General features: G+C 39.7%; 1 protein-coding gene across 2 annotated transcripts in view; it reads right to left on the reverse strand.

Annotated features, from left to right (window-relative positions):
- Positions 1–414: 414 nt before the first annotated feature.
- Positions 415–13,365, reverse strand: part of sarnp (SAP domain containing ribonucleoprotein) — a 67,532-nt gene continuing 54,581 nt past the window's right edge. For both annotated transcript variants that reach the window (XM_090205596.1, XM_021569047.3), the window contains exons 10-11: positions 2,152–2,238; positions 415–1,162 (exon numbers count right to left, since the gene is read on the reverse strand). In XM_090205596.1, the coding sequence (XP_090061722.1) occupies positions 1,121–1,162; positions 2,152–2,238 (129 nt within the window). In that variant the 3' untranslated portion in view covers positions 415–1,120. The remainder of the gene's footprint in view (positions 1,163–2,151; positions 2,239–13,365) is intronic.

The following is a 13,365-nucleotide window of genomic DNA, read 5'->3' on the forward strand; positions in this document are numbered from 1 at the left end:
ATAAAGGGAAGAAAAGTTCATTAAAGGTAAATTGGGGGCAGCACTCAATAGGATTGATTGCTGAACACAGTAATCAGTAACACCTTGTGTGACCTGCTCAATAACAGACCAGTGTTCAGAGAGGGAGGTTGTTCAAGAAAAATCACACTTGTTCACTTGTGTGAAGGATGAAAGAGTCCAATTCTGCCCATTTCAGGGACGCTTCAACTTCAAGTGATAATTGCCTCCATCCCAAATTACTGTCTCAGGGAAAATTCAAGTGTTTTGGTTAAATTGTTTAAATATGAAGAGAAAAAAAACAGTATTGGTGGTGTTAGTAGGTATTGCTGGTGCTATAGCATATGCTTAAGGAGACTTTTAGCTGGAGTTTGATTTAAATGATATTGTGAAATGTAGTAAGAACAATGTCAGAAGTCCAATAACAGTCACGTTTTATTACAGATCTAGAAACGATCTATTCATTATTAACTGTTTACAAACCCACTCAGCAAACGTGTTAAAGGGATAGTTCATCCAAATTAAAAATCACAGTGTAAGGAAAACAATATGAAAGTAGTCTTTGGAAAAGTCCATGCTTTTGTTTACCCTGGCTCACATCCCCAAATGCCAACTAGCATTTCTGTTCAAAAATCAATGCCAAGTCAATACTTCATGTTTGAAATGCTATGCCTAAATCATCCCAAAGTGTCTGAAATGTATTTTGTAGCACTATTAAATTACTGTAAGATGATGCATTTATCATTATGAAGTTAGCATAAGTGTGCAGCCAGGAATCCAAACTGGCAAACTATTGAAGTGCGTATCTGATATAACAATGAATTCCCAACTGAAAAGTAGCAGAGCAGATACAGCAGGACCATCCCTCCCTTGGAGGAGTTCCTTTAACACCTGAAGGGGTACACAGACTTATTTCCCAACAGCAATAGGACAAGTTTACTCAAGGGTTGTTAGGACACTTGTGGGAAATTGGATAAGATCTTTAATTTCCAACTTTTACATAGTGTAAAGATTATTTCTTACTGAACAGCACAGGTTGGCATTTTACCACTGTAAAACAAGAGCAACAAGTAAAAAAAAATACAAAATTAAATCATTAAAAAAGTACAAATATAAAATTGAATCAATTATTTCCAAATCGGTCTGCTCGTTTCCTCTTCTTTACCTGAAATGGGGGGAATGAACATGTAAGGAACATTCTACATAAATGTCATGTGTTTCAAATGTATACAGAAGAGCATATACAGAATTAATTGTAAATTGTGACTCAGGATTTATATTTGTGGAATATGCATGTGCAACAATAATAGAGCTTTCTTATCAAGTGACATTAGAATTGCTGAATTGTCATTTAACTGACGGGGTGGTGGTGAGGAAGCAGAAACATCAGAGTATTAAGTCAGTATCAAAACAAGCATGCCTGATACCTGCAACATTACAACCGCAAGCATCATCCTTACATATATGTTTTAGTCATTTGATTACTTATTTAAGCAAAATCATTAATAACCACATTGTATGCTAGATATCATAACAGCAGAACTAAGCAATGCACAAAACACTAACTGCTTGTCATTGCTGGATGACTATATAGGTCATCGACATGCTCCGATACCATCTGGAATTCCTTTGTGTGTGTTCAAGGGAACATCAATCATTCAAGACATTTTCAAAAAACTCAAGGTAGAAACTTTGAGAACTGTAAAGTTAGACTCTACGCCTGTACACCCCTATGAACTTTGGAAACAATTACCAAGAATATGAATTGTGGAATGTGGAAATTAAGCAATCATTTACACTTGTTAAAGATGACTCACATTACATTTACCCAACAGATTTTACACATCTATTGACTCAAAGGTTCATAGGGGGTTCATAACATCAACTAAAATGTTTGATTTTGCCTAAATATTGAGGCAATGCCCAATTCTTCTTCTTTCAGAACTTTGCTATTCCTCATTCTTTTTCTGTTCTAAAACATTCTAATAGCAACTTACAAAACATTCTTATACCCTCCTTCCCAACACACAACTATGTGAACATTTCATTTGCTTATTTTGAATGTTTCTCACAACAGTGTTTGATCACTTACAAATCTGTCCCACCAGCTCTCTTTTGGCAACAACAAGAACATGAAAACAAAACCTTTTGTACCTCGCTATCTTCGGCCCCAACTACAGCAGCAGCAGTGAGAATCCCAAACCTCTCCTTCCTCTTTTTCAGCTTCTCGTCGACTTCAACCTGCAACACAACATCAGAAATGGATGAGGAGACTTAAGTCTTTTGGAAAAGCAACAAATAAATGACATTCCGCTGACAGAAATGCCAAAGTACATTGAGTAAGGGGGAAGAAAAATACCCCCAAATTCTGGGTGTAAATTAAAAGGCTGAAAATCTAGTGGCCTGGCAAATAATGTTAAGGTTATGCGAGGACACAGCAAGCTTTTCCCTCATACACTGTGTTCTGGCAAGAGATTGCCAACAAGAACAAATTGACAGATTCCAGGTCACTGGTCAAACCTCCAAAACACAACCCTTGAGGTCAGCTCCATCCCCGTCCACATCCCAAAACCAACGTGAGGAGCGGGATGGGCTGAGAGTGGGACGCCACATACAGCATTACTACCTTAAAGACCAACAAAGAAGGCAAATATGAGCTTTTGATTGCGCTACCACCATAACTGCTGAATTAAGAAGAAAAATAAGTTGGTCAAAGACACACATTTTTCAGAAGTTTACATTTGTGGCCATAGGCTACTTCAGCAATAATCAAATCAAAGTTTATTGGTCATGTGTACAGGATACAGGGTGTAAACAGTACAGTGAAATGCTTCCTAGCAAGCTCTCCTCAACACAGGTTTCTAGACTAACTTTTTCCACTGGTGGCACCAGTGATACAAATTTTTTCAGTTAATGGCACAAGCACATGATTTGGCGCTGCGCAGGAATAATGAACTGACCTGTGGCCCATAATGTACCTGCATTCCATTCAGAACCAGGCTAAAAATGACTAGCCATCTTTTAAATTAGAATTCCCTTGCAGGGCTTGACATTCAGATAAATTTGCCATTGGCACACCGGGCCAGTGTCAACTGAAAGCTACTGGCCCCCAATTAAAAGAAATCTGGCCTGGAAAAGCAGATGCTGCACACATCATTTAAATGTTATCATTAATTTACGGGCTGAGCAAGTAGCCTATAGTATATAATGACCTAACCTCCATACACAAATATTACAATTTTAACTTGACAATATCAGATTTACATTGATTGTTTAAAAGGGAAACATTTAAATGTAACCTTTGAACAATCTCAAAAAGTGTGTTATTGTTAGCGATCTTGAACAGTCAATATACTGTTGTAGGGCTCTATAAAATCTGCTTTTGGTAAATTCAGTTTTCCCAGGTTTCCCTATTTCTTTCAGGTTTTCACACTTTTTTAATAGAAAAACGACACAAATCTGATATTCTATTAAGTCCACAACCATGCTTAAACCACATCATGAGAAGGTGTAGTTGGGGGTGTAATTTCCCTTTAATTCAGTTCACAGACGACACGATGGTGGTAGGCCTGATCACCGACGAAGATGAGACATGCTATAGGGAGGAAGTCAGAGACATGGTTGTGTGGTGCCAGGACAACAACCTCTCCCACAACGTCAGTAAGACAACGGAGCAGATCTTGGACTATGGAGGGCCGAGCACGCCGCAATTCACATTGACGTGGCTGTAGTGAAGTGGGTCGAGAGCTTCAAGTTCCTCTGTGTTCACTTCACTAAGGATCTATCATGGTCCAGACAAACCAGCACAGTCGTGAAGAGGGCAAGACATTGCCTCATCCGCATCAATAGGCTGAAAAGATCTGTCATTGGTCCCCATATCCTCAAAAAGCTCTACAGCTGCACCACTGAGAGCATCCTGACCGGTTGCATCACCGCCTGGTATGGCAACTGCTCGGCATCCGAGCGTAAGGCGCTACAGAGGGTAGTAAGTACAGCCCAGTACATCACTGGGGCCAAGCTTCCTGCCATCCAGGATCTATATACTAAGCGATGTCAGAGGAAGGCCCAAAAAATTGTCAAAGACTCCAGTCACCCAGGTCATAGACTGTTCTTTCTGCTACCGCACAGCAAGCAGTACCGGAGCGCCAAGTCTAGTCTAGGCTCTTTAACAGTTTCTACCTCCAAGCCATAAGACTGTTGAACAATTAATCAAATGGCCACCCACACTATACATTGACATCCCTGCTACTCGCTGTTTATTATCTATGCATTGTCACTTTGCCCCTACCTACATGTACAAATTACCTAGACTAAACTGTACCCCCACAAATTGACTGTACCCCCTGTATATAGCCTCAGTATTGTTATTGTATTGTGTTACTTTTCATAGAATGTTTTACTTTAGTTTATTTTGTAAATATTTTCTTCACTCTATTTCTTGAACTGGATTGTTGGTTAAGGGCTTGTAAGTAAGCATTTCACGGTAAGGTCTACTACACCTGTTGTATTTGGCGCATGTGACAAATAAAATTTCATTTGATTGAAGCCACATACCAGTCTATCAACCAAGCTCCCCCTTAAAACCCTGGCTCTCCAGATACTGACCATTCTCAATGTAAGATACTGCTTTTCTAGTACTGCCAGAGAAACTCCTTCCCAGAAGACCTTCATTCGCTGGAAAGTGATAAAGCAGTCCCCTTGAAAAGCTGCCTGCAAATCCTCTCTCCTGAATTAGACAAGTCCACAGGTCTCATTTGAGTTGGGGGCCGGGTTCGAAGATCCGAGACTCTCAAACCAGAACTGTGAATTGGTGCTAGATTCGAAGAACCCAATCACACGGCTCCAGTCTCAAACACTATGATGACAAGCTTCTCCATCCTCGTGCTGACATCCACAGTCATTTCTGGTTTTGAAGGGACGTCAAAGCTGTGAGTCTGAACAACATTCAAATGCAGAGAATGGAAAGCCAAACCATGTGCCTATAAAGTGTCTGACCTACACTATATACCCCTTCAGATTAGTGGATTCAGCTACTTCAGCCACACCCGTTGCTGACAGGTGTATAAAATCGAGCACACAGCCATGTAATCTCTGTAGACAAACATTGGCAGTAGAATGGCCTTACTGAAGAGCTCAGTGACTTTCAACGTGGCACTGTCATAGGATGCCACCTTTCAAAAAAAGTCAGTCGTCAAATTTCTGCCCTGCTGGAGCTGCTATTGTGAAGTGGAAATGTCTAAGAGCAACAACGGCTCAGGAGCGAAGTAGTAGGCCACACAAGCTCACAGAGCAGGACCGCCGAGTGTTGAAGCGCATAGCGCGTAAAAAATAGTCTGTCCTCGGTTGCAAAACTCACTACAGAGCTCCAAACTGCTTCTGGAAGCAACTTCAGCACAATAACTGTCTGTCAGCAGCTTCATGAAATGGGTTGCCACGGCTGAGCAGACGCACACAAGCCTAAGATCTGAAGTGCTGTAAAGCGTGCCGCCTTTGGACTCTGGAACAATGGAAACGCGTACTCTGGAGTGATTTATCACGCTTCACCATCTGGCAGTCAGACGGACGAATCTGGGATTGGTGGATGCCAGGAGAACGCTACCTGCCCGAATACATAGTGCCAACTGTAAAGTTTGGTGGAGGAAGAATAATGTTCTGGGGCTGTTTTTCATGGTTTGGGCTAGGCCCCTTAGTTTCAGTGAAGGGAAATCTTAACGCTACAGCATAGTGACATTCTAGACGATTCTGTGCTTCCAACTTTGTGGCAACAGTTTGGGGAAGGCCCTTTGTTGTTTCAGCATGACAATGCCGCCGTGCACAAAGGAAGGTCCATACATACATGTTTTTTTGAAAACAGTGTGGAAGAACTTGACTGGCCTGCAAAGAGCCCTGACCTCAACCCCATTGAACACCTTTGGGATGAATTGGAACGCCGACTGCGAGCCAGGCCTAATCACCCAACATCAGTAATGCTCATGGCTGAATGGAAATAAGTCCCTGCAACAATGTTCCAACATCTAGTGGAAAGCCTTCCCAGAAGAGAGGAGGCTGTTATAGCAGCAAAGGGGGAACTAACTCCATATTAATGCCCATGATTTTGGAATGAGTTATTCGACGAGCAGGTGCCCACATACTTTTGGTCATGTAGTGTACCTTCTTCCTGGCTCTGCCTTCACCAACCACCCTTATATTCAACAGGAATGGATTGTTTTGGCCCCTTCACAGTGAAGATGGGCCGAAGGAATGAGAAGAGGTGGAGAATCTTTTCATTTCCAATTACTTGATACTATTTTCACACAATACATCAAGATATTGATGAACAGAAGAACATAATCATATACTGAGAGGATATGTTTGTCACAAAAGATTGAATTGAGGGAAGGGTTGTTTCAGTGTTGGCCTATGAAAAGAGTTGTGCATGTCTTTAAGGCCGGCACAGTCAGTGAAAGGCTCTGTGGGTTCTCCATAGTTCACATGGCAAACTCTCAAAAACCGGTTGTCCCCCCCTGCCCCTGTGATGCCTTAAGCAGAGGCCAGTGTTGACACAGTGCTGGCCAATCTAATTTTGATTGTCAGGAGCAGGGAACAGCAATCCCCCCTCCACCCCCCGAGATCATCAAGTTCATCCCCCCACCCCTAGAACAATATTCAGCCATTCCTGGGCCTCACGGAGTGAGCTCACTGGAGTTAATCTCTCAGGCCTCTCTATCCTCCCTCTCTTGCTCTCCCTCTTCCTCGCTCTCTTTCTTTCTCTATTCACAAAGCCATTCTAGAACAGCTTGAATTAGTGACAGTTATTATTCAGACTAATGAGTAAAAAATCAGAGGCTACAATAGTGGACCATGGCATGTAGCTAAGTGCATTCATAAATCTATCATTCTTAACTAAATGCAAAGACGAGGGGAAAATTAACCGGTCAGAGCTGAGATGACAGGTCTAACACTCTTCGTATGATGTCACTTTTTCCACAAATCACAAAATTGCCCACAGAAACACTCAAATACGAAAGCTTTCAGACATTACTATTTCTGATTAATAGAAACCGACAAAGAACTCTCGAACATCTCTGTACCTTGACATTACCCACTGGGCAAAAACTGGTTGAATAAATGTTGTTTCCACATCATTTCAACCCCCCAAAATCTATGTGATGACGTTGAATCAACGCGGAAAATTAATTTGGATTTGCAAAAACTAAATAAAAAGTAAGTTTCCTTAAAAAAAAAATCCAATGATCTTTTTTTGATTTCACATTGAATTCACATTAGTTGACAACTCTAATATTACTAATATTTCTACTACTCTACACTGCATATTTATTTATATACTGGATTCTTGACATAGCTCACTGTAATATATATTTGCTGAGCAATTAGTGGTTTTTGAGGTCGGTTCGGTTTCGATTATTATAATTATTTTAATGAAATACACTATGCATTATGTGAGTTGAATGCTTTAACACAGAATAAAACAATGAATAAAGGTCCCATGATGGCAGTGACCATTACTGCTTATCACTTCTTAACCATAATTTATTCACATTACTTTAATCAAATTTCAGTTGTGTATCTTTGTTTTATTTGACTACTATTATTTAATTCCAAGTCATCACCTCATCTCTATAGAGCTGCTGCCTTATACTGTCCGACAAAATCCCTATTTTAGTAGTTCTTTAAAATAAATAAGGCATATTTTTATGACTGCTGAATGCCAACTATTGTTCACTTAGATCATGTATGTTTTCAGGAAGAGATACCTTCACGAAGCAACTGCTCTTTATCCCTCTCAATAGTGCAAATCCCGATTCAAATCCCTCAGTTTAAGATATGTATTTTTTGCATGGGCTGCGTCTCAATCAACCGCATCCACCCAATGTTGGCCTTCTGAAAATCGGTAGCTTACAAACCAATATGACCACTCTATAGATAGAGGACTCGTCTGAAGGTAACCCATACAAACGAATGGAAGTATGGAGGTAGTTTTGCGGCAACAAAAATAAGGGGTTAAATGTGTCAAAAAATATATACATTTCCTGAGCTTTCTTATATCTCCTAGATATAGGACACTTCAAAACCTTATTCAGTTGGGTTCATTTTTTACTGTATTTTCCACCAATTTATGAATGTGTTATTCAATGCATTTCAATGGGCAATAGTAGTAAAGGCCAAATTAAATATGGTTTCAAATATATATATATTTTTTTATACCTAAGGGGTCATAAAATTAAAAATCAAAAAGCTAAATGATCCATGGTATGACCATCTTAAAACAATTCCATATGTTAGCTTAGTATCCCCCCAACAGCTTAAGACTGAGGTTTAAAATAGCACTACTAATATTATTTCCTGCTGTAAATATATTGATCTATATATATATATATATATATATATATAAATCTTAGTATATCTTGTGTAAATTAATTTGGTGTAGATGCGTATAGATTGCATTTGGATTACTGTTACAGTGCTATTTGGGTTGTTAATTGGATTCGTTTTGACATTTCTTGTTCTTAGTTTAAGTTGATTATTTGTGTACACCTGTTTGACATTTTACTGCATTATTAGGAGCTAGTAACATAAGCATTTTGCTGCACCCGCTATAACATCTGCTAAACTGTGTAAGCGGGCTAATAAACTTTGTTTTGAACTCAACCAAATGTAAATCAAAACTAGATGTTGAACTGACGTCTGTGCGCCTATTCTGAGGGACATTAAATTATGTGACATGTCAAGAAGCCTTCTTTATTTTCCCAGATATGTATGGCCAGATTGGACAGATGGCCCTCTATACTTCTATTCAAAAGTGTGTGCGTACATTTGAGTGTGGTTCCATACACTTTGTGGGGGGGGAAAGGGCCCATTGCTATTATAATTCCAGATTCAAATGCAGATAGAGCTGAAAGTCGAGCCAAGCCTCCTCCTTAAAAATCACACATGTAAATGATGGTCCTTCAAATGAGTAGACAAATGCCTGGTCTATGTGTGGAGAATGATAAATGACCAAAGCTGGGGATTCTGTTATTCACTCATTCATTCTTAGGACCGATAAATTAAATTTGGCTCATTGCTTTTCTTCAATTCAAATTAAAGTATGCATGATGTGGTAATGCAGAAAACGGCTCCTCAATTGTCTTTTGTGGAATGCAGGGTAGGGAGAGGGGGGCACAGCGTAGTGATTGCCGGCCATCACATATGGGGGAAGTCATCAGTGTCACCCCACTCAAATTCAAACCTTTGCAGATATAAAAAGATTTCATTTAGTTGCTGGTGGGAGCCTTTGACAGCAAAGCAGTGACAGTGAGTGGCTGGCTTTGCGGTGTAATAGGCACTAGTGTTCCACTGTATCCTGATACTTCTGTACTTTTTCAATACTATAACATGAAAAACGGTTCAGTACTAGATTGAGAGATTATGAAATCAGTGCAGTCTATGTCCCCTTATAGCGTGAGTGCACGCCCATTACAGGCCAGGACACTTTAGAATGCAAGATAGCTAGCTTTGTAGGCTACCTTTGTTGCTAGCTTACACCTGAAGCTAACATCAAGTCACTACCCTAGTACTTTGTTCGTGATAAATGACTTATTTTACACAAACTATAATGCAAAATATGTTGATTTCAAGCTGAAAAATCATACACCAAAACCATAGTCATTGCCAAAAATGATACGTCTCTCCTGTCTCCATCACTGTGTGTGTGAATGACGTCATTAGGTCTTGAGATGCTTCTTCTATGCAAATGTTGTTGACCAGTACAATAAGTCCCAAATGGAAAGGAAACAGATTGTTTTTCATCTGTCGCCCCATGAAATCAGCAAAAACAAGTTCAACTCAATGCATGCACACACTCTTAGAATATGCAACCTCAGTAAATGGGTACACAGAAGAGAAATGGAGAGCAGAGGATAAGGGGGGTGTGGGGGATACAGTTTTGAACTCTAGGCTTGTTTACACAATTTCTATAACAGCCATCCACCATGCATTCTAATTGGTGAGTTGGTGATTAATCAGGCTGGTGATTCTATGCTCACTCACGATTTTAAGTTAAAAGAACAGAGATTTTTAAATTGTGTATATAATGTAACAGTTAGTCAAACATATTTGCTTCTAAATACGGGTAGATATGGTTTGTATGACTTAAAGGAATAATCCACTCAAAACTACAAATCCCTATGATTTACATTGTTAAATAATGCAAATATATGAGAACAATATAGGTTGCAATTTTTTGGGCAATTTCAGCGTTATAATAAGTTAGGAAGCAACGTGAAAATTGTAGAAATCTGCGGTGCTCAAGTTGACTACAAAACCCACAATGCAATACTCCCCCTAGAAAGGCTGGCTGGGTAGCAAGGTAGCTAGCTAGAGAACGTAACACACAATAATACAAAAGTCAATATCAGCATGTGAAGTATTTAGCTAGCTGTAAAATTCCTGAAACATATGGCATTATCTGACTATGTTCAACCTGGTAGAGATTGGGTTTCTAGCTCAAAGCTGTGTGAGCCAAGTTGCTATGGCAACGCGCAAGGGCCCTGCGAGCCTGCAAGATTGAAGACAAGAGGAGAAAACTGCTTTGCGCAATGGTAGTTGAAGGAAGAAAGGATATTAACATTTGAACAAAATATACACTTTGTCGTAACGATTTAGACAGATGGATGGGTGGCGCAGCGTTCTGAGGCACTGCATCTCAGTGCTAGAGGTGTCACTACAGACACCCTGGTTCGAATCCAGGCTGTATCACAACCAGCCGTGATTGGGAGTCCTATAGGGCGGCGCACAATTGGCCCAGCGTCGTCCGGGTTTGGCTGGTGTAGGCTGTCATTGTAAATAAGGATTTGTTCTTAACGGACTTGCCTAGTTAAATAAAGGTTACATGTGTTCAAGACAAAAATACGTAGTGTAGTGGCTACGGTTTTGGATTTTCTGGAAACCCGACTTGCCATGGCTAAAAATATTGATTTTTATGTAGCTGCTTTTCACTCCGCTGACTACATAGTAGCTTGCTCAGTTTTTTATTTATTTTACTTTTATTTAACCAGGCAAGTCAGTTAAGAACAAATTCTTATTTTCAATGACGGCCTAGGAACAGTGGGTTAACTGCCTGTTCAGGGACAGAACGACAGATTTGTACCTTGTCAGCTCGGGGGTTTGAACTTGCAACCTTCCGGTTACTAGTCCAACGCTCTAACCACTAGGTTCCCCTGCTGCTTTGATTGGCGATGACGCCTTTGTCTGGTGTAGCTTACATAAAAATGTCATGTTGTACACAAAGGACATGGTTCAAATGTTAGAACTATTGAATTCCATGCCTTAGTAGGCTATTAGAGTTTCTCCTGTACTTTTGCATACTTTTTATGCAGTAGTTCTGAAAGTAGTACGCACGGTAGTACGTAGGGACCGTAGTACGCACAGTCCACAAAAATTGCATACTATTTCACATACAGTACCGGTCAAGTTATAGAACACCTACTCATTCAAGGGTTTTTCTGTATTTTTTAAAAAAACTATTTTTTACATTGTAGAATAATAGTTAAGACATCAAAACCATGAAATAACACATATGGAATCATGTAGTAACCAAAAAAGTGTTAAACAAATCAACATTTATTTTATATTTCAGATTCTTCAAATAGCCACCCTTTGCCTTGATGACAGCTTTGCACACTGTTGGCATTCTCTCAACCAGTTTCATGAGGTAGTCACCTGGAATGCATTTCAATTAACAGATGTGCCTTCTCACTGAGATTCAGTGCCTTAGACTGCTGCGCCACTCAGGAGCCATTTACAGATCCTTCAGGAAGTGTTCACACCCCTTGACTTTTTCCACAATTTGGTGTGTTACAGCCTGAATTTAAAATGTATTAAATATAGATTTTTTGGGGTCACTGGCCTACACATAATACCCAATAATGTTTTTACAAATTAATAAAACAAATGAAGACTACATTTCTTGAGTCAATAAGTAAGTATTCACCCCCTTTGTAATGGCAAGTCTAAATAAAATCAGGAGTAAACATTTACCTAACAAATCACATAATTAATACGTTGCATGGACTCCCTCTGTGTGCAATAATACTGCTTAACATTATTTAATGGGCACATTTTGCACAACACGGGTGTGGAAAGCCTGACAGGTGTACAGGTGTGGAAAGCCTGACTTTTTAAAAAGACACATAGAATAATATCAATAGCTATTTAGCTAGCATTGGAAAGATGCATATTTTAAGCTTCTTTACTCTTTATTTTTATAACTGGCACTACTCACAATATACTGCTATCCTTCAATCAAAGTAAGATCACTAATAGATAGATTAGGCTGCGTGCGTAATATACAGGTTCTATAAACCCAATATAATTTCATGGAGATTTAGTTCAGTCTAACTAACCTAAACTTTGTGAGAAGGACTAACGGCTGTAAGTTTAACACAAAAGTGGCATTGTATATAAAAAAGTATGATCCCATATTGCCTATGTAAGTTGGACATCACAGAAAAAAATAGTACCCACCAATCATTCAGGGGGAGAGCAATAAAAAATGAAGACATAAAACGTGAAAATGTGGCCATCCCACCCCCATTCCCAAAACATGCAAGGCCTCTCTACAAGCTCAACTGCAGATTGTCAAAACTAATCTTGACATTACTGAGAACAAATCTATCCCCAAAGATCAAAAGGTCAGGGATACTCTGACAGGGATAGAGGGAGGTCATAAAAACAGCACCCATTCCTTTAAAAAAAAAGAAAAGAGGGGAGGAAATACTACGAAACAAACAAATGACTGAAAACTGTTGTGAACCGAGCTACCTTATATATTAAATGTACAAATATTAAAAATAAATAAAATAAACGTAGGGACAGGGTGCAAATGTAAAATGGCGCCGACAGATATGGCAGCTCTGCTTCTAGCTCCTAAGCAACTTTGCATTATTTCTTACACTAGTAGCCCAGAATTAGTTATTACATACAGCTGGAAAGAACTTTTGGATATCAAAGCGTCGGTAACTAGGAATAAGACTTTCTCGAATTGGATCCTTTGTTTGTCCCCCCCCCCAGGGCAATTGAACTTATTCCAGAGGCTGCTCCAAAACACCGCTGGCGGAGAAGAGGTATTCAGAGTGGACTTCCAGTCCAACTTCCGAGTATATTACTCGCTAATGTTCAGTCTATGGATAATAAAGTAGACGAGCTCAGGGAGAGGATCTCCCAGAGAGACATCAGGGATTGTAACATACTCTGTTTCACGGAAACATGGCTCTCTCAGGATACACTGTCCCCGTCCATACAGCCAGCTGGGTTCTCAGTACATCGGTCAGACAGGAATAAAGAACTCTCCGGGAAGAAGAAAGGCGGGGGTGTATGTTTCACGATTAA

Source organism: Oncorhynchus mykiss, chromosome 17 (assembly GCF_057628025.1).
Source record: "Oncorhynchus mykiss isolate SJ-2025 chromosome 17, ASM5762802v1, whole genome shotgun sequence".
Lineage (NCBI taxonomy): Eukaryota > Metazoa > Chordata > Actinopteri > Salmoniformes > Salmonidae > Oncorhynchus > Oncorhynchus mykiss.